At 36.5% G+C, this 25,645-nt stretch overlaps 2 protein-coding genes across 3 annotated transcripts; one reads left to right on the plus strand and one right to left on the minus strand.

Annotated features, from left to right (window-relative positions):
- Positions 1 to 11,606: 11,606 nt before the first annotated feature.
- HAM4 (GRAS family transcription factor) lies at positions 11,607 to 13,659 on the minus strand. Its single transcript, XM_047296863.2, has one exon. The coding sequence runs from the start codon at positions 13,604 to 13,606 to the stop codon at positions 11,903 to 11,905; it is 1,704 nt and encodes a 567-aa protein (XP_047152819.1). The 5' UTR covers positions 13,607 to 13,659; the 3' UTR covers positions 11,607 to 11,902.
- A 7,392-nt stretch (positions 13,660 to 21,051) lies between these two features.
- Positions 21,052 to 25,056, plus strand: LOC124824429 (Tetratricopeptide repeat (TPR)-like superfamily protein). Of its 2 annotated transcripts, XM_047296862.2 has the most exons (3): positions 21,052 to 23,750; positions 23,815 to 24,023; positions 24,822 to 25,056. In XM_047296862.2, the coding sequence occupies exon 1, from the start codon at positions 21,301 to 21,303 to the stop codon at positions 23,302 to 23,304; it is 2,004 nt and encodes a 667-aa protein (XP_047152818.1). In that variant the 5' UTR covers positions 21,052 to 21,300; the 3' UTR covers positions 23,305 to 23,750; positions 23,815 to 24,023; positions 24,822 to 25,056. The 2 variants fall into 2 exon arrangements, with proteins under 2 accessions (XP_047152818.1, XP_087956282.1); XM_088100156.1 differs by having other exon boundaries at positions 21,052 to 24,023.
- The last annotated feature ends 589 nt before the right edge of the window (positions 25,057 to 25,645 follow it).

Here is a 25,645-nt window from a genome sequence, read left to right on the forward strand (position 1 = left end):
CTTTGATAAATATCTTAACTGTCTAAAATATCTAAGATATTTATGTTATTACATAAATATCCTTACTACATAACATGCCCTCCAAGTCCGAGTTAACCGTTCTGTTTTATGGACGTGGTAACTATAGGACTTATGAGTTTGAGGGAGGCTGTCTTCGCTGTAATTAGAGGATACGTATGACCGAGCGGTAGAGGCCGAGTGGCATGCGAGGCCGATCATGAGGACTGTTTTGAACGTTCGACAATAGCGGTCGAGTGGCATGTGAGATTGAGCGGTTGAAAGCAAATGGAAGTCGAGCGGCCGACTGTTTTTGACGCTCGTAAACATGGGTTGTCGAGCGCTTAAAACCAAAAGGTTGAACAAATTTGAGCCCGAACGGCCAACTCCTTGAGCGCTCGTAAACATGGATTGCCGAGCGGAGTCTGAACGCTCGTTTTTGAACGCTCGTTGACATGACTTGGCGAGCGGTGTTTGAACATTCGTTGACATGCATTGGCGAGCGCTTCTTAAACGCTCGTTGAAATGAATGTCGAGCGATGTTTGGATGCTCGTTGACATGCATTGGCGAGCGCTTCTTGAACGCTCGTTGAAATGAATGTCGAGCGATGTTTGGACGCTCGTTGACATTGATGGTCGCGCGTTGAAGCCAAACGACCAACTTTGTGAATGTTCGTTGACATTTGATTGTCGAGCGTTGAGGCCGAACGACTGACTGAGTGGACCCTCGTTGACATTTGATTGTCGAGCGTTAAGGCCGAACGGCTGACTGAGTGGACGCTCGTTGACATTAGATTGTCGAGCGCTATGGCCGAACGACGGACTGAGTGGACGCTCGTTGACATTTGATTGTCGAGCGTTGAGGCCGAAGGACGAACGCTTTCGATGTCAAACGTCAGAATCTTTGAAAATTTTATGTTCTTGGACGAACATAAGCTAGGCTAGAGGATGGTCCCCTAGGTTTGATGGTCTGGGTGTTCTAGGGCGAACATCTACCAGCGGGAGTGTGTCCCTTTGTTCAATGTACCTGGGTGTTCTAGGGCGAACATCTACCAGCGGGAATGTGTCCCTTTGTTCAATGTACCTGGGTGTTCCAGGGCGAACATCTACCAGCGGGAGTGTATCCCTTTATTCAATGCACCTGGGTGTTCTAGGGCGAACATCTACCAGGTCTAGGAGTGCTTCAAGATGAATGGCTATTAGGTGTTTGCTTTTACGTACAAGATATGCTTATCTGCACTGTAAGAAATAATATTGAGCATATAGGTGAGACCGTTTGGTCAAGTTGCAAACCTGGTGGCCGAACGTCCATTAGGCCGAATGCGGGACGCTTGTGTTGAGGTATGGTCGACCTGGAAAGTGGCGAACGGCAATGGGGAAGAATGGGAGCGGCGACATCAGTGAGGCAAAATACTGGACGCTGTAGGCCACGGAAAGCCGAACGATTGAGGCGGGTTGGCCGAACGTCAGGGAGAGTGAGTGTTGGGCGTTTGAGGCCGAACGTCGATGATGGGCGAACGTTCGTGAAATCTAATGGCCGAACGATTGAGGCCTAGAAAACGAACGTTATTGTCGCCGGATGGCTGATCATCAGCTGGGTCGAACGACTGCGGCGCTCGAATGCTAGGACGCTCGTACACAGGCACTGTCGAGTGTTCGAATCCGAAGGGCGAGGCCGAACGGCCGACTGGTTGACGTCGATGTCGAGCGAAGTGACGAACGCTCTATGTAACACCCAAATATTTTAAAGGGTATTACTGATAGTAGAGACTAAATTAATTTAATATCTCATATAAACAATCAAACTTTATTTCAATTACTCCAAAGTACAATACCAAACATACAAACTTTAAACAATATAGTCTTCACCATTGAAATTTCAACTTATAAGTTTTACACAACATAATCTTCCCAATACAAATTTATTCTTTTTACAAAAATTCCTGAAAGTTTTTCCCCGCATCTCTCTCATCTCTAAGCTTTTTCAACCGCATCTGCAACATTATCTAATCACATATAACATGAGTTATATGATCATAGTACAAACAAATAAGGGTAAGCCAACCATATCATAAAATCATTAAACTTTTAATAAAAATATTATAATCATGTATTTTTGCAATTGATAAAATATCATTATTCCGATGTCATTAATTCATCATTATCAAAATCATCTTCCTCATTCCCATAAATCTTACAAGTGTACCATGCTTACTCATGAAGCCTTATGGTCAGACCGCTCTCTGCCTGCTTCCTTAAGCCTCACTTATATACTATGTCTTACTTTCTGAAGCCTTATGGTCAGACCCCTCTCTGCCTGCTTCTATAAACCTCAATGTTACTTTGTTCATACCAAACTCTCATGGTATAACTCGATCATACTACTCCCGGTAGTAACATCATTTCATAAGTAATGAATTTCTCATATCCACCCCAACATTTCATAAAACCAACAATTCATACCCTCTTATCCACCTAACTCAATCATGTTCATTCTTTAATCATGAATTCATAATAACCCGTTTTGGTATCAATAAATTAAACATATTGCCAAATATCATGCTTCATATTATAAACTCATTTTGCCCATAACGAGTATAACTCAACATATTTTCACCAAACAAAGATTATGGATCAACAAAAATATATCAACATATCTTAGGAACTACATAATAAAGTCTGGGCTCAATGTAATAACAAATAAATATATATGAAGTTTTTACCATGATAACGTTATGCATCTACAATTGACTTATTTTATTTTATTTTCATCCTATTAGAGATCTTTCTTTACCCCAATTGGTCACCGGAGAGGACCCAGATGTCTGAACGCATCAAACTCACCTTCGACGCCAGCACATATGACTAGTCACAACTGACTGGACCAGGCCAGGGCTGCTCTATGATCAGGGATGTGCCAACTCAGGTTTTTAAGGTTCCTCTATCCTACCAACAAAGGGAGGCCCTTAATAATTTACAATTTATTTATTTAATTTATCTACCTTGTTCTCTTATGCTCTAAATCTAAAATACCTAATTTTAATATTTTACTTCCTCTCACAACAACCTCAAACAGTATCTGTATATTTAATACCCATGTACAAGTTATTACAGAACCCTTTCTCCAAACCTTCCAACAAGATCAATTTCAGTCAACAAACTCATTCAATAAATTCATCACAATAAACATCCATAATAGAATTCATACAAGATAATTATAAATAATTAACAATAATAAAATATTACTATAAATGGTCATAGAAGAATACAATATTTGACAATCATAAAAATAATCTTAATATAAAATTTTATGGGGAAACAAGAAGTTGAATCTGGCAGAGCCGGTTAGACAACTTCTAATCCATCCAACAATACAATATAATTAAATAACAAGAACAATACATGTTTGGGGAAATAAGAAGTTGAATCTGGCAGAGCCGGTTAGACAACTTCTAATCCATCCAACAATACGATATAATTAAATAACAAGAACAATACATGTCTGGGGAAATAAGAAGTTGAATCTGGCAGAGCCGGTTAGACAACTTCTAATCCTTCCAAAAATTGCAATAAAATAAATAAGTAAAGCAATAAATAGTTTGGGGAAACAGGAAGTAGAATCTGGCAGAGCCGGTTAGACAACTTCTAATCCTTCCAAAAATGTAATAAAATAAGTAAGGAAAGAAATAAAAAAAATTTGGGGAATCAAGAAATTGAATCTGGCAGAGCCGGTTAGACAATTTCTAATCCTTCCAAACTACAATAAAAATAAATAAGGAAAACAATAAAATGTTTGGGGAAACAAGAAATTGAATCTGGCAGAGCCGGTTAGACAATTTCTAATCCTTCCAAATTACAAAAATAAACAACTAATAACATACAAATGGCATAACATATTCAACATCACAATTTACAACTATCACACTCGGATATCAACACAAAAGCATACTCTCATTTAAATTCAAGATCATACATAAACAAAATATTCCATATTCAAGATTTAAGATCAAACAAAAGCAAAATATAGCATATTCAAGACTCAAGATAATATAAAAGGAATTACTCAAAGTAGCTCCCCTTACCTCTATTCCAGACTTAGTTTCCTCTTCTCAAACCTTTCTCCGGAAACTTCCAGAATTTCCCCTCTTCAACTAGAATTTCCTCCAACTCTCTTCTCTCACAATTTCTCTAGAATTTTGGTGTAAATCTTCAGCCTCTCCCCTTGGCTATTTATAGCCAAAAATTTTACTATTCATTTTTACTATTCACTTTTACTATTCATTTTTACTATTCAAAAATTATTTTTTTATTCACCATTCTTATCTCTGAATGATTAATTCTACGTGGAGTGTTCTCTTCCACAAATTATTTTAATATTTTTTTTTACCATTCACTATTCACTATTTACTATTTACTATTTACTATTCACTATTCACTTTTCTAAAAAAAATCCTAAATAAGTTATCAAAATTTTGAAGCTCTCCCTCTAGAATTACTATAATTTTATATCCAAAAATATACATTTTTCTATCCATTAAAATTATTATTACTAATAAAATGCTAAAAATTACTATTAGAAATATATATATATATATATATATATATATATATATATATTTTTTTTTTTTATGGGTCTTACACTCTAAGCCGAACGTCCGTGAGATTTAATGGCCGAACGATTGGGCCCAAGAGAACGAACGTCGTTGGCGTCGAGTGACCGAATGTTGGAGCGCTCGTAGCCGTGAATTGTCGAGCGTCCTCGAAGCCGAAAGGTTGAACGTTTGAGTTCGGAGGAGTGACCACACGTGATACCAAATGGTTGAAACCGAAGGATTGTCGAGTTGTTGAACGTGAGGACGTTTTGGACGCTCGACATGTAGGTTGAACGCGTGGACGGTTTGAACGCTCGTCACATGGCTTGTCGAGCGGTAAAAACCGGACGTCCGCGGTGAGCGAAAAAGCCGAACGCTTGATGCTGAACGGGCATCAGAACGGATGCTGAAACGCTTCATGCTTATTTTTTCCGAACGTCAATGAAAGTTGTTGGCCGAAAGGTTGACGCCAAGACGCCGAACGTCATTGAGGACCAATGTGCGAGCATCAGGTTTAGTCGAATGGCCGAACGGTTCCTACGCGAGCTGGCGAACGTTAATGATGCTATTGACCGAATGGTTAAAGCCAAGATGTCGAACTCCAGGACTAATGGGCGGTCATTAGTAAGGACGAACATTAGAGTTCCACTGGCTGAACATCAGTAAGGTCGGATGGCCATGTGCTCAAATGCTGGAACGTTAGAAATCAAGGAGACTGAGTGCTATTGCCGAACGACTGAATGTTTGAACACATGAGCCCATGTGTGGTCGTGCGCTAGACACCGAATGTCAATTAGAAAGGCCGAACGGTCAAGTGCAATTTGCCGAATCGTCAGGAGGCCGAATAAAAGTATGGCCGGATGCTGGAGCGCTCGTATAGATTTATGGTCGAGCGGTAGGGGCCGAGTGACATGTGAGGCCGAACATGAGGACTGTCTGAACGCTCGACACATAAGTTGTCGAGCGGCTGAGTTGCATGTGAGGCCGAATGATTGAAACCAAGAGGACGAACGTCATTGAGGACGAATGGATAACATTGGTGGCGTCGAACGGCCGAATACTTAAGCCTTCGTGGCCCTGGATTGACGAGCGGTTTAAGCCAAAGGGATGACCATCTTTGAGGACGAATGTCCGAATGATTGTACGCTCGTGGTCATGGATTGACGACCGGTTCAAACCATATGACGAACACTTTTGAGGTCGAACGGCAGAGTGCTTGAACGTTCGTTGACATGGATGGTCGAGCGATATAGGCCGAAAGGCCGAACGTCAGGAGGCTGATCATGAGTATTGTTTGAACGAACGACATGTGAGACCGAACGTGAGCACTGTTTGAACGCTCGACACATAGGTTGTCGAGCGACCGAGCACCACGTGTGGCCGAGCGCTTGGAACCGAGCGTCAACGATGAGTGAAGTGCCGAACGCTCTAGGCCGAACGGCCACGAGAAAGGATGATGGCCGAACGTTATTGAGACTGGTAGCCGAGTGATCGAGGCCGCGGATTGCCGATCGCTATGGAGACAGGTAGCCGAATTGTTGAGGCCACGAATGGCTGAATGGTTGAGGCCACGAGTGGGCGAACGTTGTGGACCGATCAATACCCGAGCATCATTTTGGTCGAATGACCGAACGCTGATTGAGCCGAGCGTCCGCATGCTGGAGTATTTGATGATGAAGAACCGACAAAAGGTGTGCGGCTCGCTCTTAATGGTCGACCAAGGAAGGGTCGAACGGCAAGAAGATGGTAGACCTGGAAACTGGCGAACGACAATAAGGAAGGCTTTGCTGATCGGTCTCGATACACATTCGGTCTTGTCGGTCGGCCTAGATGGTCGACCTGGAAATTGTCGAACGACAATAAGGGAATAGAAATTGGGTTGGATGACGTGGAGGCAGAACTGAACGACGCGTGATGGGGCGGGTGTTGCGGAAGACATGGAGAATGGGTCTGACAAGACGCCGAAAAGGGTTTGTCTCTGGGTGACAACCGTCTTCTTCTCGCCTTTCTGTCAAATCCCTTTTTACCCCAAAAAACCCTAGAATTAGCCACACTGCGGAACAGCCGATTATGAGTTTGTTGTCGATGGAATCCGCGATCCAAGGTGATCGAAGATCCTGGAGTCCCCAGGCTTGGGATAAACTGGCGGATTTGTGGTGGCCTTGTTTGGCGGTGAGTATTTAGGTTGGGAAGAAGTGTTGGAGACAACGCAAATTGGAGATGCAAGTGTTGCCGCTGGTGAAGGCGGCGCTTGTCTGAGTCGAGGTGGCGGTGGAGGATGATTTCGCCAGTGTAGCGAGAGTCATGGTCGTAGAAGACGCCGAGCCAATTGTCGTGGCAATTGGTGCTGGTCTGGGAATGGTATCCTGATAAAGACGACGTCAGCGGTGGCGGAAGAAGGAGAGAAACTCGCCGGAGGCTCTATTCGGTCTGGCGATGACGGTGGCGTCAATGGCTCACGTTGGTGAATCTTGGGGACAATACAGCGTCTGGTGGCGCGATGGAGGGTGATGGGCGGACCCGATTTGGGGGTTGTCTTTGGTACACGTTGGGTGTAGTTTTCAGAAAAGATGTTGCCATTGAAGACGAAGAGTGAGAACCTGAGCTCAATTTGGGGATTTAAGTTTTCACTTTTTCCTGCGCTTTCTGAGAAACGATCCTGGTTAGGTTTTACAGAGTTTTTCTCATTTGTCCACCATTGTTGAGGGAGGTGAACGATGAGTTTAAGAATGTTTTTGCGCCGGATCTGACCCGCAAAGGGGTGTGATTTCGCAGGAGTGCTCACTGGCGCGAATTCGCAGAGGTGCTCGTGGTGGCGTCAATGGCTCGCGGAGGAGACCTCTGGCGGTGATGCGGCAGCTTCGTCTTGGTGGAGTAGCTTTATCCGAAGAAGTGATTCGTCAAGGCCGAGGTTCCTCTTGTGGCTTCTTTGGGTTAGCACTCGGCCCCACGGTGGGCGCCAAAATGTTTCAGTGTACATTTTCCTGTGTGTCTTTGTTGCTCTTTCCTGTGTGTCTTTGTTGCTCTTGGCTGTCTGGGTTGCTTGCTGGTTGTTTGGGACGCGTGCTTTTCTCCCATCATTGTTGTTCATACTCGCCAAAGGAGGGGGAGGTACCTACAAAGATACTCCGACGCTCAAGTCAGATGTGAATTATGGAGCCTCAGCTCTCAAGAGACTGATCATGATACTGTCTAGGGTTTCTAGAGCATAAAAAGAACGTACCTGGACTTTGGTCCTGTCACTGTCACTGTATTTATAAGCAAAATAAAAATAACCACCTTACCTAAAAATGTGGTTAGTGACTTTGATAAAAATAACCACCTTACATAAATATCCTTACTACATAACATGTTTAATGTTCATAAATGAAAGTATATATTATAAAAAACACTCGGATATGGAAATACGAAAAAAGAAACATCACATCTTAAAATTTGATTCTCTTAATTGGATTTCGAGATTCCATGTTTTTTTTCGATGTCTCGGATACATTATTTTTTATAGTTGTTTTTTAATTATATTATTGGTAAATGTTTACTAAATTATTTAAAAATGTTTTATTATATTATTTCTAAATGATTAATTAGGTAATTTATATGAATTAATTTAGTTTATGAAAAAAATAAATTTATTTAAAATTTATAAATTTATTTAAAAATGATAGGAAAATTTTAAAATACTTTTTAGATAATGTTAAGTACTGTTAATTTATTAAAATAATTTAAAATAAATATTAAATATTTACAAACAAAATTATTTAATTTATAATTAATTTAATTAATCCAAATATTTATATATTTATAAAATCCTAATATTTTATTAAAAATAATTATATATCTCAAAATTATAAAAACAATATATTTTGACGGAGATTAAGAATTTTGGGTCAAAAAATTTGGTCAAAAGATTCTTTTACTTTTATTAAAAATTAATCATGTCTTAATAAAAGTTATTAATCACCCCTGTAACTTTTGTTTGAGAGCAAAATTCAGGTAACACATATTAATATTAACACTTTCTATTTTATTTCAGTAAATAAAATTGAAATTTCGTCAAGGGTTTGATTTTTTATATGGTTAGTCTTGTTTTTTTTTTCTTCTCAAAATAGTATTTTAAAAAAATATACATAGATCTATTGGAACATTATCTCTTCAAAAGGATTTGCGTACTGTTTTTTTAAATAAGCAGAATAAAAAGAAATTAAAATTAAAATTGTAAAAATATAAAATAATTAATTAAAAATAATTTTAAGAGAAGTAATAAAATAAAAAATAATTTGTTATTTTAAAGAAGGAGTCTAAAGATATATTTTTCATAGTTATATGAAAGAAAAACATATTTTGAAGAAAGATTAACTCGTGTATCGTTCTTAATTACTAGTGCAGAATTGGGTTTTAAGGTCATCCCGTAGACGTTGAACAACAAAATAACCAACGTAAATTATCGACCGGTGGCATTTTAGTAAATAAGTGGGTCTTAAGACGTCTGTTAGGCGGGGCCCCGACGTCTATAATATTATAGACGTCGAGGCCCCTCCTAATAGAAGTCTTAATGCCTGACAGGTAGGTGAAAAATCATTTTTTTCCGCCTTAGAGACGTCCGATCCCGCCACCCTGACATCTATATTCGATTATAGACGTCGGTGCCACTCCTAACGGACGTGTATATGTTTGACAGGTATACGAAAAGTTATATTTTTTCTGTCGTACAGACGTCGGATCACGCCAACCGACGTCTAAATGGCCTATGAAAGTTGTTTTGAACGTCATATTAGTGAGAGCCCCGACGTCTAGTTTAGAATAGACGTCGGTTCACTTGGGGAGCCGACGTCTAGTTTGCTGTTAAATGAGACATGAAATTCACTGTTATAAGCACTTCATCGTCTTCCTTCTCTCGCCTTTTCTCTCCGCGACATTGCTTTTGCAGGTGCGTTTTTGTCTCTTTTGAACTGTTTAAACGTACTTTTATTCCGATTATATTAGTCTTTGGTTGATTATCTTTCATTTGAACTGATTAAAATGAGTTTTTGTTGTGTTTTGATGTAGTTTTTCTCGTATCTTTGGGTAGCGTTGTACCGCATTCTCCCTTTGCTAGTTTCCTCGTAAGAAAAACTTGCGTCTTTTGGATGTCTTATAGCATTTCAACCCAAAACCAAACTTCGGTCCTTGTCTAGTTCTATTGTCACCGTTCGTTTTCATTGTCGGTTTTAATGGAATTAGGCAAGGACCCAGATTCGGTTTTCAGTTGAAATGCCATAAGAGATCCAAAGACGCAACCTTTTTTATGACGAAACTAGCAAAGGGAAGAAGATGCTACTACGCTATCCAAAGACACGAGCTGCAGTAGATGTCGGTTAATGCAATGTTTGACGTCCATGGAGCTCTTTAGACGTCGGGATAATATAGTAACCGACGTCTATGGAGCCCTTTAGACGTCGGTTAATGCATGACCCGACGTCTTTATAGACGTCGGACCTGTTTTGTGTCTGACGTGTGATTAACGTCACCCACAAAGACGTCGGTTCTGACATTACAATATTACTTCGTTATAAAACCTTTCTTATTAACAATTAAAGTTGACATTTTGGAGAAATTCTTTTAAGCGTTTTTAGCAGAAAAATGAAAACATATTCTATATAATTAGTTTAAATATAACTTAATTTTAATTTATAAAAAAGTAATTTCACTTTCATTTCAACTTTTACCTGTTTAAAAATACCCCTGGAGAAGTTTTTCTGAACAAAGTCATAACGATTTTAAATATTTTTAGGATATAGGTATTATTATTTTTTTCAACTATGTTGAATCTTATTGCAATTGCGAATAATGTTTTGGCCACAGCTTGAACGTTGTTTTGCTGCGAAATATAATTTTGCAAGACAAAGAGTATAATTTTTTTGAAACAAATATTTCATACCTTTTATTAAATATGAGATATGAGGATATAATTATACTATTAGTTTAAAAGATGAGATGAAAGTGAATTTCGAACTATTATTTTTTTCATTCCGCGTCCCAAAACGGATTTTGGATTTTTTTTTCTATCCTTTCAAAATACATCGATAAATACGAATTTTAATGTTTTAAAAGATATTAATTTTTTTAATACGTCAATATCAACGTATTTTGAATGCTAAGCAAAAAATACCCGAAAAAAAATAAAGGATCATCAAAACTAATTTAAAAATATTATTATATATTATAAATTTAGAATGTGGACAGATTACTTCATATATGAACCCAAAATATAAAGTAGGTTCACTAAGTTGTTCTTATTATCGACTAAAGTTAGTAATAGAATTTGGGGAAAATGATTGAAGGAAACTATCTGGCCAATATTCAAGTTCGAGGACATTTTTGAAGACTCGCCATGAACAATCATATCTCATGATTCTCAGCCGATAAGTGCACCAAGTTGTCTCCAAAACGATCACTATCTACCATCAGAAACATCAACGCTCAGACTCCATGCACCATTTTTTATTGAGCACGCATGCAAATTTATTAGATAAGAAATTCCTAAAATCCCCATTTATCAAAACCATGGTCGAAAGCTGTCAGAAAAGGAAAAAGATCCGTTCAGAACGAACAAGAAACATATGGTAAAGTGATTGTCTCTCATGTTGCAGAAAATAATCACAATTGACAAGTAAAAATACGGGCTTTTCAAAACGCTATCTCTGTCTCGGAAGAACTTAATATAAGCATGAAATTGGTAGGCTATCGGCACAACTTTCCTAACCCCCTATGCTTTTTCTATACATGTTGAAGATGCTTTCACCCTAGTGCCCTATATATATAGAGAGAGAGTGAATGTTCTTTGTTATTGACATATTTATCGTGTCATGTCAGGTTGGCATTGAGAACATGATTTGACACACGAGAGAAGAAGAAAAAAAAGGTGAATATGACGAAGTAATAATGTAATTGAATATGCTGGTCATATAAACCTTTGATTTATCATTTTGAATACTACAAGGAATAAAAGATAGAAAGAAGTCAAAGAACCATATAATCTTGCATGGAAAGAAGCCTCTTTGATTGGAAAATGAGTAAAGTTGATTAGGATAACAAGAGCCCAACAAAGAAAAACAGCGTCCCCCTCCAACTTTAGAAGATAACAAAATGGTCCAGAATAAATACATGTTCATCCCTCCCCTCTTTTTCCTTTTGCCAAAGATACCTACATTTTCCATCACAATCACTTCAAAATTCAAATGTAATAAGTAACCATATTATTGCAACAGTACAACTGATTAGTGGTAGGTTAATATTTCATAATTCCCTCTCCAGCAACAGCAATTTACTGTCTTCTAAAACCGCCAAGCTGACGAGGAAACCATGGCTCTGTCATGCCAGAACAGTATAAGTTCGTTCTGACGTTTTTCCACGTGGAAGCCTCTGATTTGCGACTTGGCCAACAAGCACTCTGCTTGGAAATCCACAAACTGGCTCAAATGAACCGGCCGCATTCCGGCGCTGTAAAAGGTCTCCCTCCACGGTGGCATCCGCCCCCATGAACTCTCCACCGCCGCCAAAATCTTCGGTCGCAGATGTATCATCTCGATTCTTCTCACCCATTCCCCTCCTCCCCCAGCCGTCGACACATCCAGCGACTCCAACATCATCGAGTAGTACTCCAAACTGCTCACAACGCCGCGTCGGAACGACGAGGCTGCTGCTGTGGCCATATCCGCCCATCCCTCGCTATCCACCAAAACCACCACGCTGGGAGAGACCAGCCGCAAGTCCGCCAAGAACGCGGCAGCATTTCCGAGGTGGCGGAAAATCACTGGGGAAAGGAGCACGGTGGTGCTCTCGCCGTCGACGAGCTTCACTGCCTTAAAGGAGAGCGTCTCGAAGGTTCGGAGTGGCACGAAGTCGACCTGGACGCGAATCCTGAGTTCGAGAGCGAACTGCGCGAGGTTTTCGCGTACCAGCGTGCTCTCGACGGCGTACTCTTCGGGAACGACGGCGGTGATTCGGAGAAGCGGCGATTCCGTGGCCTTCTCCGCTATCTCCTTCATGAGAGAAGCGTATTGGATCCCAAGGCCGATGTCGAAGTCGATAACGTGCATGAAGGAGCACGCAGCGTGATCGAGAACCACCTGGTTGGTGGTGAATATCGAGAACATTGGAATCGGCGAGATTCCGGAGAAGGCCTTGAAGGTTCTGATGCCATGCACGATTTCCACCAGCGAGGAAATCCTGGGCGTCCGGTTCGAACCGGAGAGAAGAGACTGGAGAGCTTCTTTGAAGTAAAAGGCTGCGCGTTGGAGAGGTTTTCCCACGGGGGATCGAAGCCGTTGATTGAGCCGCTCCAATATCACCTGTGCGACGTGTAACTGCTTGGTGTCGAAGCAATCCGCGGCGCGGATGAGCTCTTCGATGAAATCGAAGCCGTTGTTGTGATGTTGGTTGCTGAAGTCGTGAACTAGGTGGTTAAAATCGAAGGTAAGGTTTTGGTTGGAGTAGATGTCGGAGAGAGTGGAGAATTCAATGGCGTGGTCGAAGGGTGCGATTGTGAAGTCGTCGCATGGGTTGTTATTGTTGTTGTCGGGGTGGGGAATAGTCTTTAAGAGGGGAGCACCAGAGTCGTCGTGTAAGCCCAAGTCCTTCATGATGGAGTCCCAATCCAAGTTGTGCAACGCATGGTCGTCCAGGTCCAGACAATCTTGGGAGTCCGTGACGACAACTGAGTGATCGGTGGGCTTTTCGGAGCCCGGGCTTGGGCTACGGCAGAGGTCGAGGACAGAGGTGGGCTCGTAGCAGAGGCCCGTGGTGTTGAGGTTGGGAAGTGCAATGGTACGGAGTAGGTTATTAGTTGGTTTTGGGTTAGCCTGTGGGGATGAGGGAACGGGAACTCTCATCGCTTGGTGAAGACTACCAGAAGGTGTTGCGGTGTGACCTTGTTGTGCTCTGTGATGTGAATGATGGAGGAGAGGAATTGTTGAAGCTTGAAGAAGGGGGCTTTTGGTTGTTACTACTGTAGCCCTTTTATCTTTGCTTGTGTGCATGTAAAGGGGTAGGGTTCCTTCTTTTCGTTTATACTCATGTCATCTGTGTCTTCCTACATGCCTCCAAATATATATAGAAACCTAACTAGCCATCTAACTCAATCGCTCAATAATGGACTTAACATATATTTTAAAAAAATAGATTTTTACCCACATAAATTTTTACATTCATTTAATACTTTTCATTCATTTTTACTTTTTTTTTTAAAATGTATTTTTATTTTTAATTCCAATATATTACTTTACATTAGTTACTTCTTCTCTGCTCAAATATTTAAATTATTAATTATATAATCCAATTTATTTAATTTGAAAAACGTAGTTAACTTAAAATCAGCAAACCTATACCTTCTTTTTTTATTTCCGTGACCCTTGAGATCCTCTTTTGAAAGCTCAAATTTTTTTAGATAAGGTTAAAAATAAGAACACACTTTTACATTTATTTAATAATAAAATATTTATATTTAAAAAATAAAAAATAATAAAGATAATATGAAATGAATGTGTAAAATTTTTAGGTGGGTTAAAAATTATGAATGTAAAAACACATGTTAGTGACGTAGCTATATCCTATATAAGCTTTGACTTTGCGTCATTGATTGCTGTACTTACACGTTATGTTTTGTGGACAAAAATTATCCATCAATTTGAGTAAACTGTAATTGTGTCTTTCGAGAATAGCCCAAAAGTTAGTTATGTCCAATCACCTTTCAAATCAAGCCAAATGTACCAAGTCTAAGACAAGGACTTGGACAAAGCTAATTCGAATTTCATTCCCACAAAATTAGGTATTTTAGTATTCTTTTTAGTTAAAATTAAAATAAACAAAAAATCGTTTCAATGTCAACAAGTATAATTTTTTTTATTAAACTTTGAAGCCAATTATTATTATAAAATTATAATTTTACTTGAAATTTGACATAATAAATGTTAAAAGTATTGCGTATAATGTTTATTCGTGAAAGTTAACATAATGGTTAGGTGTTCCTATTATTCATAAGTTTTGGGTGCATTTTCTTTTAAGAAAACAAAAAACGACAAATATAATAAAGTAATTTATACTTTTATTCAATCGAAAAAATTTAATGATTTAAATTTTAATATTAATTATACCAAACTGTTGTTACGATAAATTTATTAACTTTTATATTAAAAATTTATAAAATCATATCGGCATGGGTTTTCATTCATTGATGATATTTGAAAAATACAATCGTAAAACTAAAAGATTACCTGATAACTTATATTTTTTAAACTTAAAGGAGATGGTCTTGAGATTGAGTGAGAAAAGAGAATAGTATGGAAAATTAATTTCAACAAAATTCTTAAAAAATGTTTCTTAATTTATTTCTATAGAAATAACTACTTTTTACATGACATTAGAAAAGTTTGATATGCATTTCTCAAAAATACAAAAAGAAAACTTGAACCGTGTTTACATCACCCATATATTTTAAATAAATGAAAAAAAAGAAGTTAAAAATAAATAATGATTATAGTGATTTTGTTTTACTTAAAGAACAAAAGATGATTGAGTGGATTTATTTTCACGTATCTAGAAAAGACGGTTCCCTTCCTTTATATATGGCAAAGGATGTTTCAACTGTAAAACGACAAAAGAGTCAAATAGTGGGCGTTAAAGGCTTAAAGCAGCTACTTAAGTCGTGCTTTTTATAATGTGGGCCCACAAAAGTTTTAAATGGGCCCCAAGACAAAGCATACCACTACTCATCTTTAACTCTTTATTTATACCAAAAAACAAAAAAGAAAAGTATTGGTAAAGGTCCATCATTAACTACTTTGTGAGGGTTGCGGAAAGTTTTGCATTGCTACCTTCTTACCAAACTACAAATATTAGCCGTTAGAAATACATTTCATTCCTGTGAGCAAATTGCATTACACGATTACCTTAAAACAAAAATATATTCTGACACACAATTTTTTTTCCCATTTATTTGATGTTTTTTTTAAATACAAAATTCATTTTTTTATAATTAATTTTTTTATGTGTGTGAATAAAGATAAACTAATTATCATTTTCTAATTATTTTTATTAAAATGGATCCACCAAGAAGATAAATCTTCAGGAATCAAAGCACTTTTGAATAACTAAATGTTTTTGGTAAAGTTAAGCAGTAAAAAGTGTGGGGAATGGGTATCTTGTCAAATTGTTTCCATTGAAACATATCAATTACTTCGTACAAATGAAGGAAAGTTAACCTTTTATATTAAGTATTTCATACATTTTTTTGAGTGTGTATTTTGGTATTTTTTATGATATCATATCGCTTAGTTACTAATACATACTTACTGAGTAATTATGATTAAATATCATTTTGGATCTATCACATGTATGTATTTCTTTATGGGGATTATTGTACACTTGACAATAAAGAAAGGAATACTCCATTTTCCATGGCGTTATACTGTCTTCACTTGACTTCTTTTTAATATATTTCACGGACCAATCTAAATTAAAAAAAATGAAGGGAACATAGGCGTATCAGTCAAGAGAGTCCAGTAGCGTTCACATTTCAAAAGGATCGAGAATGGTTTAACCTTAGATTAGCTTTATATCAATCTATTACTTTTTCAATCGATATAACTATTATTAAATTTTATTTCCTGAAAACAATACTATATGTCACTACCGAGGGCGGAATATCCGACCGGGCGTGTTCAGATATGTCCGATCGGGTCTCTCAAGTCTAATATGTCCGATCGGGTTTCTCAAGTCTAATATGTTCGAGCGGGCAGACCTCTAAAACTGTTTGTTGGAGACAACGGTTGAATGCTCATGAATGTGTAATTAATGAGGTAACGGTCGTTGTCGAGTATTTAAGATTAGCATTGAAAGCCATTAAGTGGTAAATTAATGGGTAATATTATCTGAAATCATATAAATAACAATCGAAGGAGAAGGTAAATCTTCTGTTTTTTGACAATTACATAGACCTGCAAAGACCAATTCTGACTTGAGCGTCAGAGTGTTTCCTGCAGGTTCCTGCAGGCCACCCCACTTATACGGAGAGCGAGCATAAGGGAGGCGAAGGACCGATCGGTCGAAGAGGAGTGTTTTCAGACGGAGGCAGCAGGAGTTTTTCCCGATCTCGTTCGGCAGAAATACTATACTTATTTAAAAGAATAATATTTTTTTTTATAGTGTACGTGTTAAGTAAATTTTATAATAATGATTATTTTTTTAGAATGTGTTTCTTATACAACACGAGAGTAGTTTTTTAGAATGTGTCTTTTGTTATTTTTTTTATGGTGTACGTTTATCGATGAAGTCATATTTTTGTCATAACAGTGCATCCCAGATAAACAAATGGGGGAAACAAAATATCGTGCAATAGATTATAGAACTTTGTTTGTTACATTTAAAAGTATTTTTCCTAAATCATGTCTCCGTTCTTGTCATTTAATATTTAATAACGAGAGATTTGAAAATTAAGTGCCGTGATAGAAGATATCACACATTTACTGGTGAAAAGAATAACAAAGGTTTAGGTTTTATTATAAAATAATGATTATAACTCTTATAGGAATATCTTGTTGAAAAACAAAGAAAAAAAAATAGTAAAGCGTGATCCGGATCCATCAGAATTTAAATTAAAATTTTTCTCTCTGAGATGGGTCGTAGTAATATGGGCAGAGGATGACGTGTCCACGGTGGACCCCAGTGGACGGCGTTTGTTGGATATGCATGCATGCTATTGGTGGTTTGATGGGTCAGCGCGTGTAAAGACGGCACGCGTGACCAAGGAATATGTTCCAATTCATGATACATGACAGGGTATCAATTTTCCTCTTCCTTCTGTCAAAGATAAAAATACCTCCATTCATTTACTAACCATGTTTATTTTGCTTAATGTGATTGTTAATGACACTTTAAAAAAACTTTGTTCTCCTATAAAATAAAATGTCTTTATGTCAATTTGCTCATGCCTCGTGGGAGATATATATATACAATATACGACAAATGCACTTTTTTTTTAATTCATGCAACACATCGTCGGTACTAGATTATGAGTTTGATGACCAACTTTATAGGATTATGCTAATTTCTTATAACATTTTATTATCATGAATTAGTCATAATCAATTTATACACATTCTAATATCATGTATAAAATATATATTTATATAAATATGTTTAGTGTAAACATCTAACAAGTATATCTATATATTCTCTCGTTACAGGGGATCCAATGCTTGCTAGACACATACCCGGAAAGAAAATGTTTTTGTTTTCTTTTTCCATACCTTTCCCTCTATCCAAATACCATACATGATATACTTTTAGAATTATAATATTCATATATTTTATTATTTTATTTATTTCTCCATCCATACATTAATTACATATAATTAATTGACGCATCTTCTCTTTCTACCCTCTTGGGTTGGTTACTTTTTTTTTTTTATCAAAATTTATAAAAATACAACGTCTCATAATTTTAGCAATGGTAAGGAAACTAATTTAATGGTATGGTACCGTCCCTCCTTAGGATCGATATAATTAATTACATATAAATACATCACAATTTATTTATACCAAACTATATATTATAATAAGATAAACTTTAATTTTTATCAATCAAACACCCACCCATAAGTTTACTCTATTCCAAGACTAAAGTTGGATATTTTTAACAACCCATGAATTTATATGAGACTAAGTTGGTATAAGTAAAAAAAAAAAAAAGAAATCACATGCACAAAACAAAAAGAAAAGTTTAAGTTAAGTTTTTTATTTACTGTATTGTTGAATTAGTTCGGTGTTTGTCATAAACCTGCAAATCTATATTGTTATTCAGTATAAAAAGCCACATGAAATAAAAATATAGAAAAGTGAGAAAGAATATATGAAAACGAAGCATATGTTTGATCTTTATATTAAAAAAAATAGAATGGGTTGGTGAATCGTGATCAAAGTAGAGAAGATCGAAATTAAGAGTCCGCGTCAACACATGATTTCGTGAGGATTCCAAAATCATTGAGGTAATGAGCAATACTTGAAAAAACTGTTTTGATAAGAAAAAGGTGGTGGGTATACGCGTCTCTCTCTCTATTGCCTTAACGATTAAGGTTGAAGAGAAGGAAATAGAAGGTGGAGATAGGGAAAAGGAAGCTTGAGGATTACAAAAGAAGAGATAGGTGGGGGTGTGTAGGAAGAGAGATTCTGGTTTATATATATATGATGGGTCATATAAATAAAGAGGTCCATTATTCACACCCACTTCCGTTCCAAAAGAGAAGGGGGGAAAAAGCTAAAGGGTTGTTGAAGAAGTGGAGGATGTGATTTTTCATTCAGGGAATAATAGACGAGGATCTTCTATCTTCTATGTCGTATACTGCCACACCCAATGCTTTACAACACAGGATCCATCAGGATATGTTGTTCCTCTCACAACTCTAAAATACCACCCTCGATTCATTTTTTCTTTCTTTCTTTCTTTCTTTCTTTCTTTCACTGTGACAGCTATTCATTTTCTCCATGTGAGATTCCTCCTCGTTTTTATATAATCTGAATGAGTGCTCTTTTTTCTCCACTTTGGCGTTGGTCGGTTTTACGAGATTGACATAAACTTAAAATGAGACATTACGTCATGTTTATGGTGTGAGATGAAACTCTTGAAAGATTTCAGCTTCTGCAAATAATTGTCTTCAGCCACGTCGTTATACAAACTGTGTTCTTCAAAAAGGAATTTTTTGTCTTCCCAGCAAACATAGATGAGTTTCATTGCAGATAAGGCAGTCCTGGATAATGATTCTTTAAGAGAGAGAAAACATCATTAATAGTAATTAATATTTAATAAACAATCATTTTTTCTCCCATGAATGCATGCAGTCCCTGTTTAATAATGAAACATTTTTCTTTAATAATTTAGACACATGCAAAGGGCATATTCTTATTACGTATGAGTAACAAATTAAGCAACAAATTTAGTATCAGTTTAAACGCCATGCTAATTATGCAGATTTTGAGGTCGTTGTTAGCAGTGTATCCATACTATAATATGTTCTTATGCTGCTCTAAAAGAGTGACATTAACAGCGTAGGTTAAGAAATGTTCTGCATTGTATGTGAAGATATATAGTACAAAGAAGAAGTATTATCTTTATGGACAGTGTTTTCCTCTTTTCACAGATTATCAGCACCACCACAAAAATTGCTCCAACCGTATTCCCACCAAATATAACCCTAATTAGGGTTTACATTATTTTGATGGGTCCTTGAAGAAAAGTAGAATATACATCCTAATTCGTGTGTGTGTGTGTGTGTATATATATATATATATATATATATATATATATATATTATTTTCATAACTAGAAATAATAAAAGAAGACATGTAGAAGAATATGAAGTTTGTGAAATGGTGCTGAAAAGTAGGAAGCAAAAGAATTGAGAACACAGATAAAATAACATACCAGAAATTAATAATTTTTTAAATAATTTAAAAAGTTAATGTATAAAACAAAAGTAGAAGTTTAACATTAATGTGGTGGATGGATATAAAGAACGGAAAAGGTGCTCCAAATTCAGTCAACACGTATGTTTTTTTCCATCAAAATCTAATAATTTTGCAAATAGTCATGAGAGGTGCTAGGAAGGAAAATCCACAAATTTTACTTCCATATTTCAATTCTAAAATAAATGAGAGGTGCTAAAGAATTTTATAGGGGTGCAGAAGGAGAAAGTCCAACCAAAAATCCACAAATTGCTTAGGAAGGAAAATCCAAAAAATTTACTTTCATATTTCAATTCTAAAATAAATGAGAGGTGCTAAAGAATTTTATGGGGGTGCAGAAGGAGAAAGTCCAAGATACTTGTGCAAATCGAAGGATTCAGTATACAAGCTACACTTAGAAAGACAAACAAGGGCTTATTTATTCATTTCATAAATTTGGGATGAGAGAATATTAATTTTAGTTTGATAAAAAAATTAAAAAGGAAAAAGTGATAGGAATGAGTGGATTCTACAACAAAGATTTGGAAGGGAATTGGAGTGTTTTTGTTTTTCTTTTTAACTATAAGATAGGGTGCTTGACAACATATTTATATTTATATAAAACAATTATAAAAATCAGGTGTATACTATTTCATCATATTATTAAATTAAAAATATATTGATTTAAAATTAAACTTAATTATACGAGTGCACTGGTCTTTTCATAATATTTATACTTATTTTCTTCTACTTTTCTATGTAACTAAACCAGTGAAAAATAAATCATTCAACAACATTCCTTATTTTTATTAATCCAACCATTATAAAATTTCAGATAATTAACAACCTTTTCATATCTTTTAATACTTTTTTTCTTTTCAATTTATTTTCTATTCAGTTGAACATTAATGACTATTTTTTAAAGGTATTAAAATTTAATTAATAAACTTATATATTTAAATAGATGTTTTTGTATAAGAGAATCGAATTTTGAAACTATGTTGAAGACACAAGATTATCCCTTAACAGCAACAGTCCCTTGTCTTCGAATTTCCAGATAGAGCCTAAAGGCATATCTTTTTGCCCATTTTCTGATCTCTTCACTTTTTTTTTTTTTTTTTTGCATGAATTATTATAATTTTTCATTTAGACCAAAAAAATTGAACTGGGTCCAGGTAAACCGAAACCTATAATCTTAGGAGCATCAACTTGCATAAACGAATTAACGAACGGTTCAATGAAGAAAGCCAAGATGCTTGTGACCACTGCAGCACAGTGCGAATCGTTATTGCGAAAATGTTCGTCTTTGCAATCCTTTTCCGAAACCAAAAAACTGCACGCATTCATGCTCACACTTGGTCTATTCTCTTCCCCCGAGCTTTGCTCTAAGCTTGCCACAACATACGCGCAATGCCACCACGCTTCCTATGCATCCCACCTGTTTAAGAAGTTGCCTCAACCGAGTTTGTTCTCCTGGAATGCTATGATGAGGATGTATGTCCAAATTGGGCGCCCCTTTGACGCCCTCAACTTGTTTGTTGAAATGCTTGATTTGGGTCAGACCTTGCCTGACAAATTCACTTACCCGGTTGTTATCAAGGCTTGTGGTGACCTGTCTTTGATTGATGTGGGAGTTGGAGTTCATGGGCAGGCCTGTAAGTTTGGTTTCGATTCTGACACATTCGTCCAGAACACTTTGTTGGCAATGTATATGAATGCTGGGGAGAAAGAAACAGCCCAACTGGTTTTTGACTTGATGCAGGAACGGACTGTGATTTCTTGGAATACCATGATAAATGGGTACATTCGGAATAACTGTGCCGAGGATGCACTGAGGGTTTATGATAGAATGGTGGATGAGGGTGTGGAGCCTGATTGTGCAACCGTGGTTTCAGTATTGCCTGCTTGTGGGCTTTTGAAAAATCAGGAGGTTGGGAGGAAGGTTCACCGGTTGGTTCAGGAGAAAGGATTTTGGGGAAATATTGTAGTTAGGAATGCATTGCTGGACATGTATGTTAAGTGTGCTCAGATGAAAGAAGCGCGCGTGCTAGCGAATCAGATGGATGAGAAAGATGTAGTAACATGGACAACTTTGATTAATGGATACATTCTGAATGGGGATGCTAGAAGTGCTTTAATGCTTTGTCGCATGATGCAGTGTGAAGGAGTGAAACCTAATTCTGTAAGTATAGCTTCTATACTATCAGCATGTGGCAGTTTGGTTTATTTGAAACATGGCAAGTGTCTCCATGCATGGGCAATAAGGCAAAAGCTCGATTCTGAGGTCATTGTGGAAACTGCCTTGATTGATATGTACGCCAAATGTAATCACGGCAACGTCAGTTATAAAGTGTTTATGGGAACCTCTAAGAAGAGAACGGCCCCATGGAATGCTCTTCTATCTGGGTTCATACAAAATAAGCTTGCAGTAGAAGCAATAAAACTTTTTAAGCAAATGTTAGTGAAAAGTGTACAACCTGACAATGCAACCTGTAAGAGTCTTCTTCCTGCATATGCTATTCTTGCCGATCTCCTACAGGCAATGAACATTCATTCTTACCTTATGAAATCTGGATTTATTTACAGACTTGAAGTAGCAAGTATTCTAGTCGATATATACTCAAAGTGTGGAAGTTTAGGATATGCTCACCAGATTTTTAATATAATTCCTCTAAAGGACAAGGATATTATTATTTGGAGTGCAATAATTTCTGCATATGGAAAACATGGGCATGGAAAAATGGCGGTGAAACTTTTCAATCAGATGGTACAATCTGGAGTAAAACCAAATCAAGTCACCATCACCTGTGTTCTACAGGCGTGCAGCCATGCCGGTTTGGTTGACGAGGGTTTTTCTCTGTTCAAATTTATGCTCAAGCAACAGCAAATTATTCCGCATGTTGATCATTATACTTGCATTATTGATCTTCTTGGACGTGCTGGTAGACTGAACGATGCTTATAGCCTTATTAGATCAATGCCTATAACACCTAACCATGCTGTATGGGGTGCACTGCTGGGAGCTTGTGTGATTCATGAGAATGTTGAACTTGGAGAGGTAGCTGCTAGGTGGACTTTTGAGCTTGAGCCTGAAAACACCGGTAATTATGTTTTGTTGGCAAAACTTTATGCTGCTGTAGGAAGATGGAGAGATGCAGAGAAGGTTAGAGATATCATGGCAAATGAGGCGGGACTAAGAAAACTTCCTGCTCACAGTTTAGTCGAGGTTAGAGATATGTGAATCGAACATGGTCATTTGGACTACAATGCACAACCAATAAAACTCTGTTTCAAATGATAGTCGTCATTATTGGCATAGTTATGAAGAGCCTACAAAACGTGAAAGTTCCTCTATAGAGGTGGAAATGCCTACTTGTCATTATTCTAATTATGATGGACGGAAATGTCTTTGCTTCCATAATGTCTCAGCACGCAGAGTTCAACAAAGAGATTTTGGCCAATTTTCTTGATGCACGTCTGTTGAGGTACAATGGCCACTACCAAAAAGTGCCAAATTTCAAGGGATTTCAGACACATTCATCATCAACTGATAAGCTTCCCAGTTGCCATGTTTGTGGTATAACGATAAATTTTTTGGAGTTATTCATAATTTTGCCTTTTGCAATGGCTGCTGGTTGTTGTTGATCCCTTAGACTGGCCACTACAACTCATTCTCTCATTTTCTTGGTAAGTAATTTAATGGTTATAAAACAAATTATATCTTCTGTTCTTGAATTTTGGTTCTTTGCAGCAAGATGGCAAGGATGACACTGACTGGGGAAAGAGACAGGGGGGATATTGGTCGGTGGTGCCACCTATTCTTATATTTTATGCAACCGCTTGTTGGCTATGTTGATCATGATCAACATTATGACTTTGCTTGCTTCCGATGCATCTGTGCTTTTTGTTTAATGGCTCTGTCTCTATGAAGACTTAGATACTGCTGTCAATATGTAACTTGTAAGTTCAACGTTGGTCAACTCGACCATGTTTTAGTTATTTCATCATAAAGTAATCTGATTAACTTAAGTGACTGCTTATATCTTTAGCTTGTGCTGACATGTTAACGTATGATATTCAGTGCCTTTTCAAACTTTCATTGGTTTATCATTTGTGAAAAATATTGGCAACCTACTATTAATTTTTTATTAATTCATGGAATTAAATTATTTATCAACAGTTTTTTGTTAGTTAACAAAAATATTAAAATCATGCATTACATGTATGCTTATATGTTTATTATCGCTTGTCCTCTTTTATCTGTGGAGCCTCAACAGCTTGCATACATGTAATACAAACTGCCTCAACACGTTTTGTATGACCATTTCATGTCATAGATAACGGATTAATTTTCTCTGACAAAGTTTACTGTTCATACCATAAATCCTTTCTATCTTTATTGTCAAGATACTTTATGAACTTTCAGATTTAATTCTTATTGTTTTCAATTCTATATATTTGCTGTATCTTGTTTTTCTTACTAGGATATCAATGTCATATTCTATATGTGTGTGTAATAAGACTGAATAAAAGAGAAGTTATTTTTTTCTAAACTTTGAGATTTATAATTATTTTTCCAACTTCACGAATATAAAATTGTCCATTATTCATTAACTTGGAATGATTAAAAATGCTGCTAGCAAGGTTTTACTGCTAATTACTTTAACTATTTGTTATTTTGAGGTGATAAAGAGATAATCGGTGTAGCAGAGATACTTAACAAACTATGTTTCTAACTTCAATCCTCTCATATTGCAGGTACTATTTAGCTAAACTGTGGCAGGTAAAAGAAGCTAGGTTCTAACCCAAAACTCTGTTCTTGACTGTGTTCCATCTTAAATAATTGGGGCCATTATCAAACTATTCTGAAAAGAAAAGGTGGAGCTGAAAAACATTCATTTAACAATTCTGCAGTAACACATCTCTTTGATATATGTCTTGTTTCTTGCCCTTGTTTATTTTGAAGACTATCAAATCACAAAGTTCAACCGAAGGTTGGTGCAGAGAGTTTATTTGAATTATCTCAGTGTTCACATGTAGACTGTTCTACCGAGAAGGGCGATATAATAAGGAAAAAAAAAAAGAATGTTACAGGATTAATAAGTAACAAATGTAGCTTTTAATTTTGTAAATTAATGAAATAATCTTATTTATCAAATATTTTAGTTTGATCAATCAAGCTTATCAGCCAATGAAAAAAGTTAAAATTATTTTATTTGGTGTGTAAACTCAAGATTTGTTTATAAAAGTGACTTTAAGATTGTACAAAAAGTATTTATTTTTTACAGTTTTCATCCAAAAACATTACTATTCTGTTTGTTTAAGATTATGAAAGATAAATTTTAAAATTGTTAAATTCAGTGGGAAATATTTTAAAAAATAAATAAAAGGTAAAGACTTAAGAGAGTTGAACATATGAAAAGCACTTTACTGATCTAGCATTTAGTATGAAAGTTAATTAGACTAGTTTTCCCGCTATTTATTAATAAAGAATAATTTTATATATGGCTTTAACTATATTGGTTATAGTTAATAATTTTACTTGCATGATTATTGGTAAAAGTATTGCAATACTAGTTTTT

Source organism: Vigna umbellata, chromosome 10 (genome assembly GCF_029865625.1).
Source record: "Vigna umbellata cultivar VRB3 chromosome 10, Vumbellata_1.0, whole genome shotgun sequence".
Lineage (NCBI taxonomy): Eukaryota > Viridiplantae > Streptophyta > Magnoliopsida > Fabales > Fabaceae > Vigna > Vigna umbellata.

Coding starts and splice junctions, on each gene's coding strand:
- LOC124824429 (XM_088100156.1), top strand. CDS start 21,301: ATGAAGAAAGCCAAGATGCTTGTGACCACTGCAGCACAGTGCGAATCG.
- HAM4 (XM_047296863.2), bottom strand. CDS start 13,606: ATGCACACAAGCAAAGATAAAAGGGCTACAGTAGTAACAACCAAAAGC.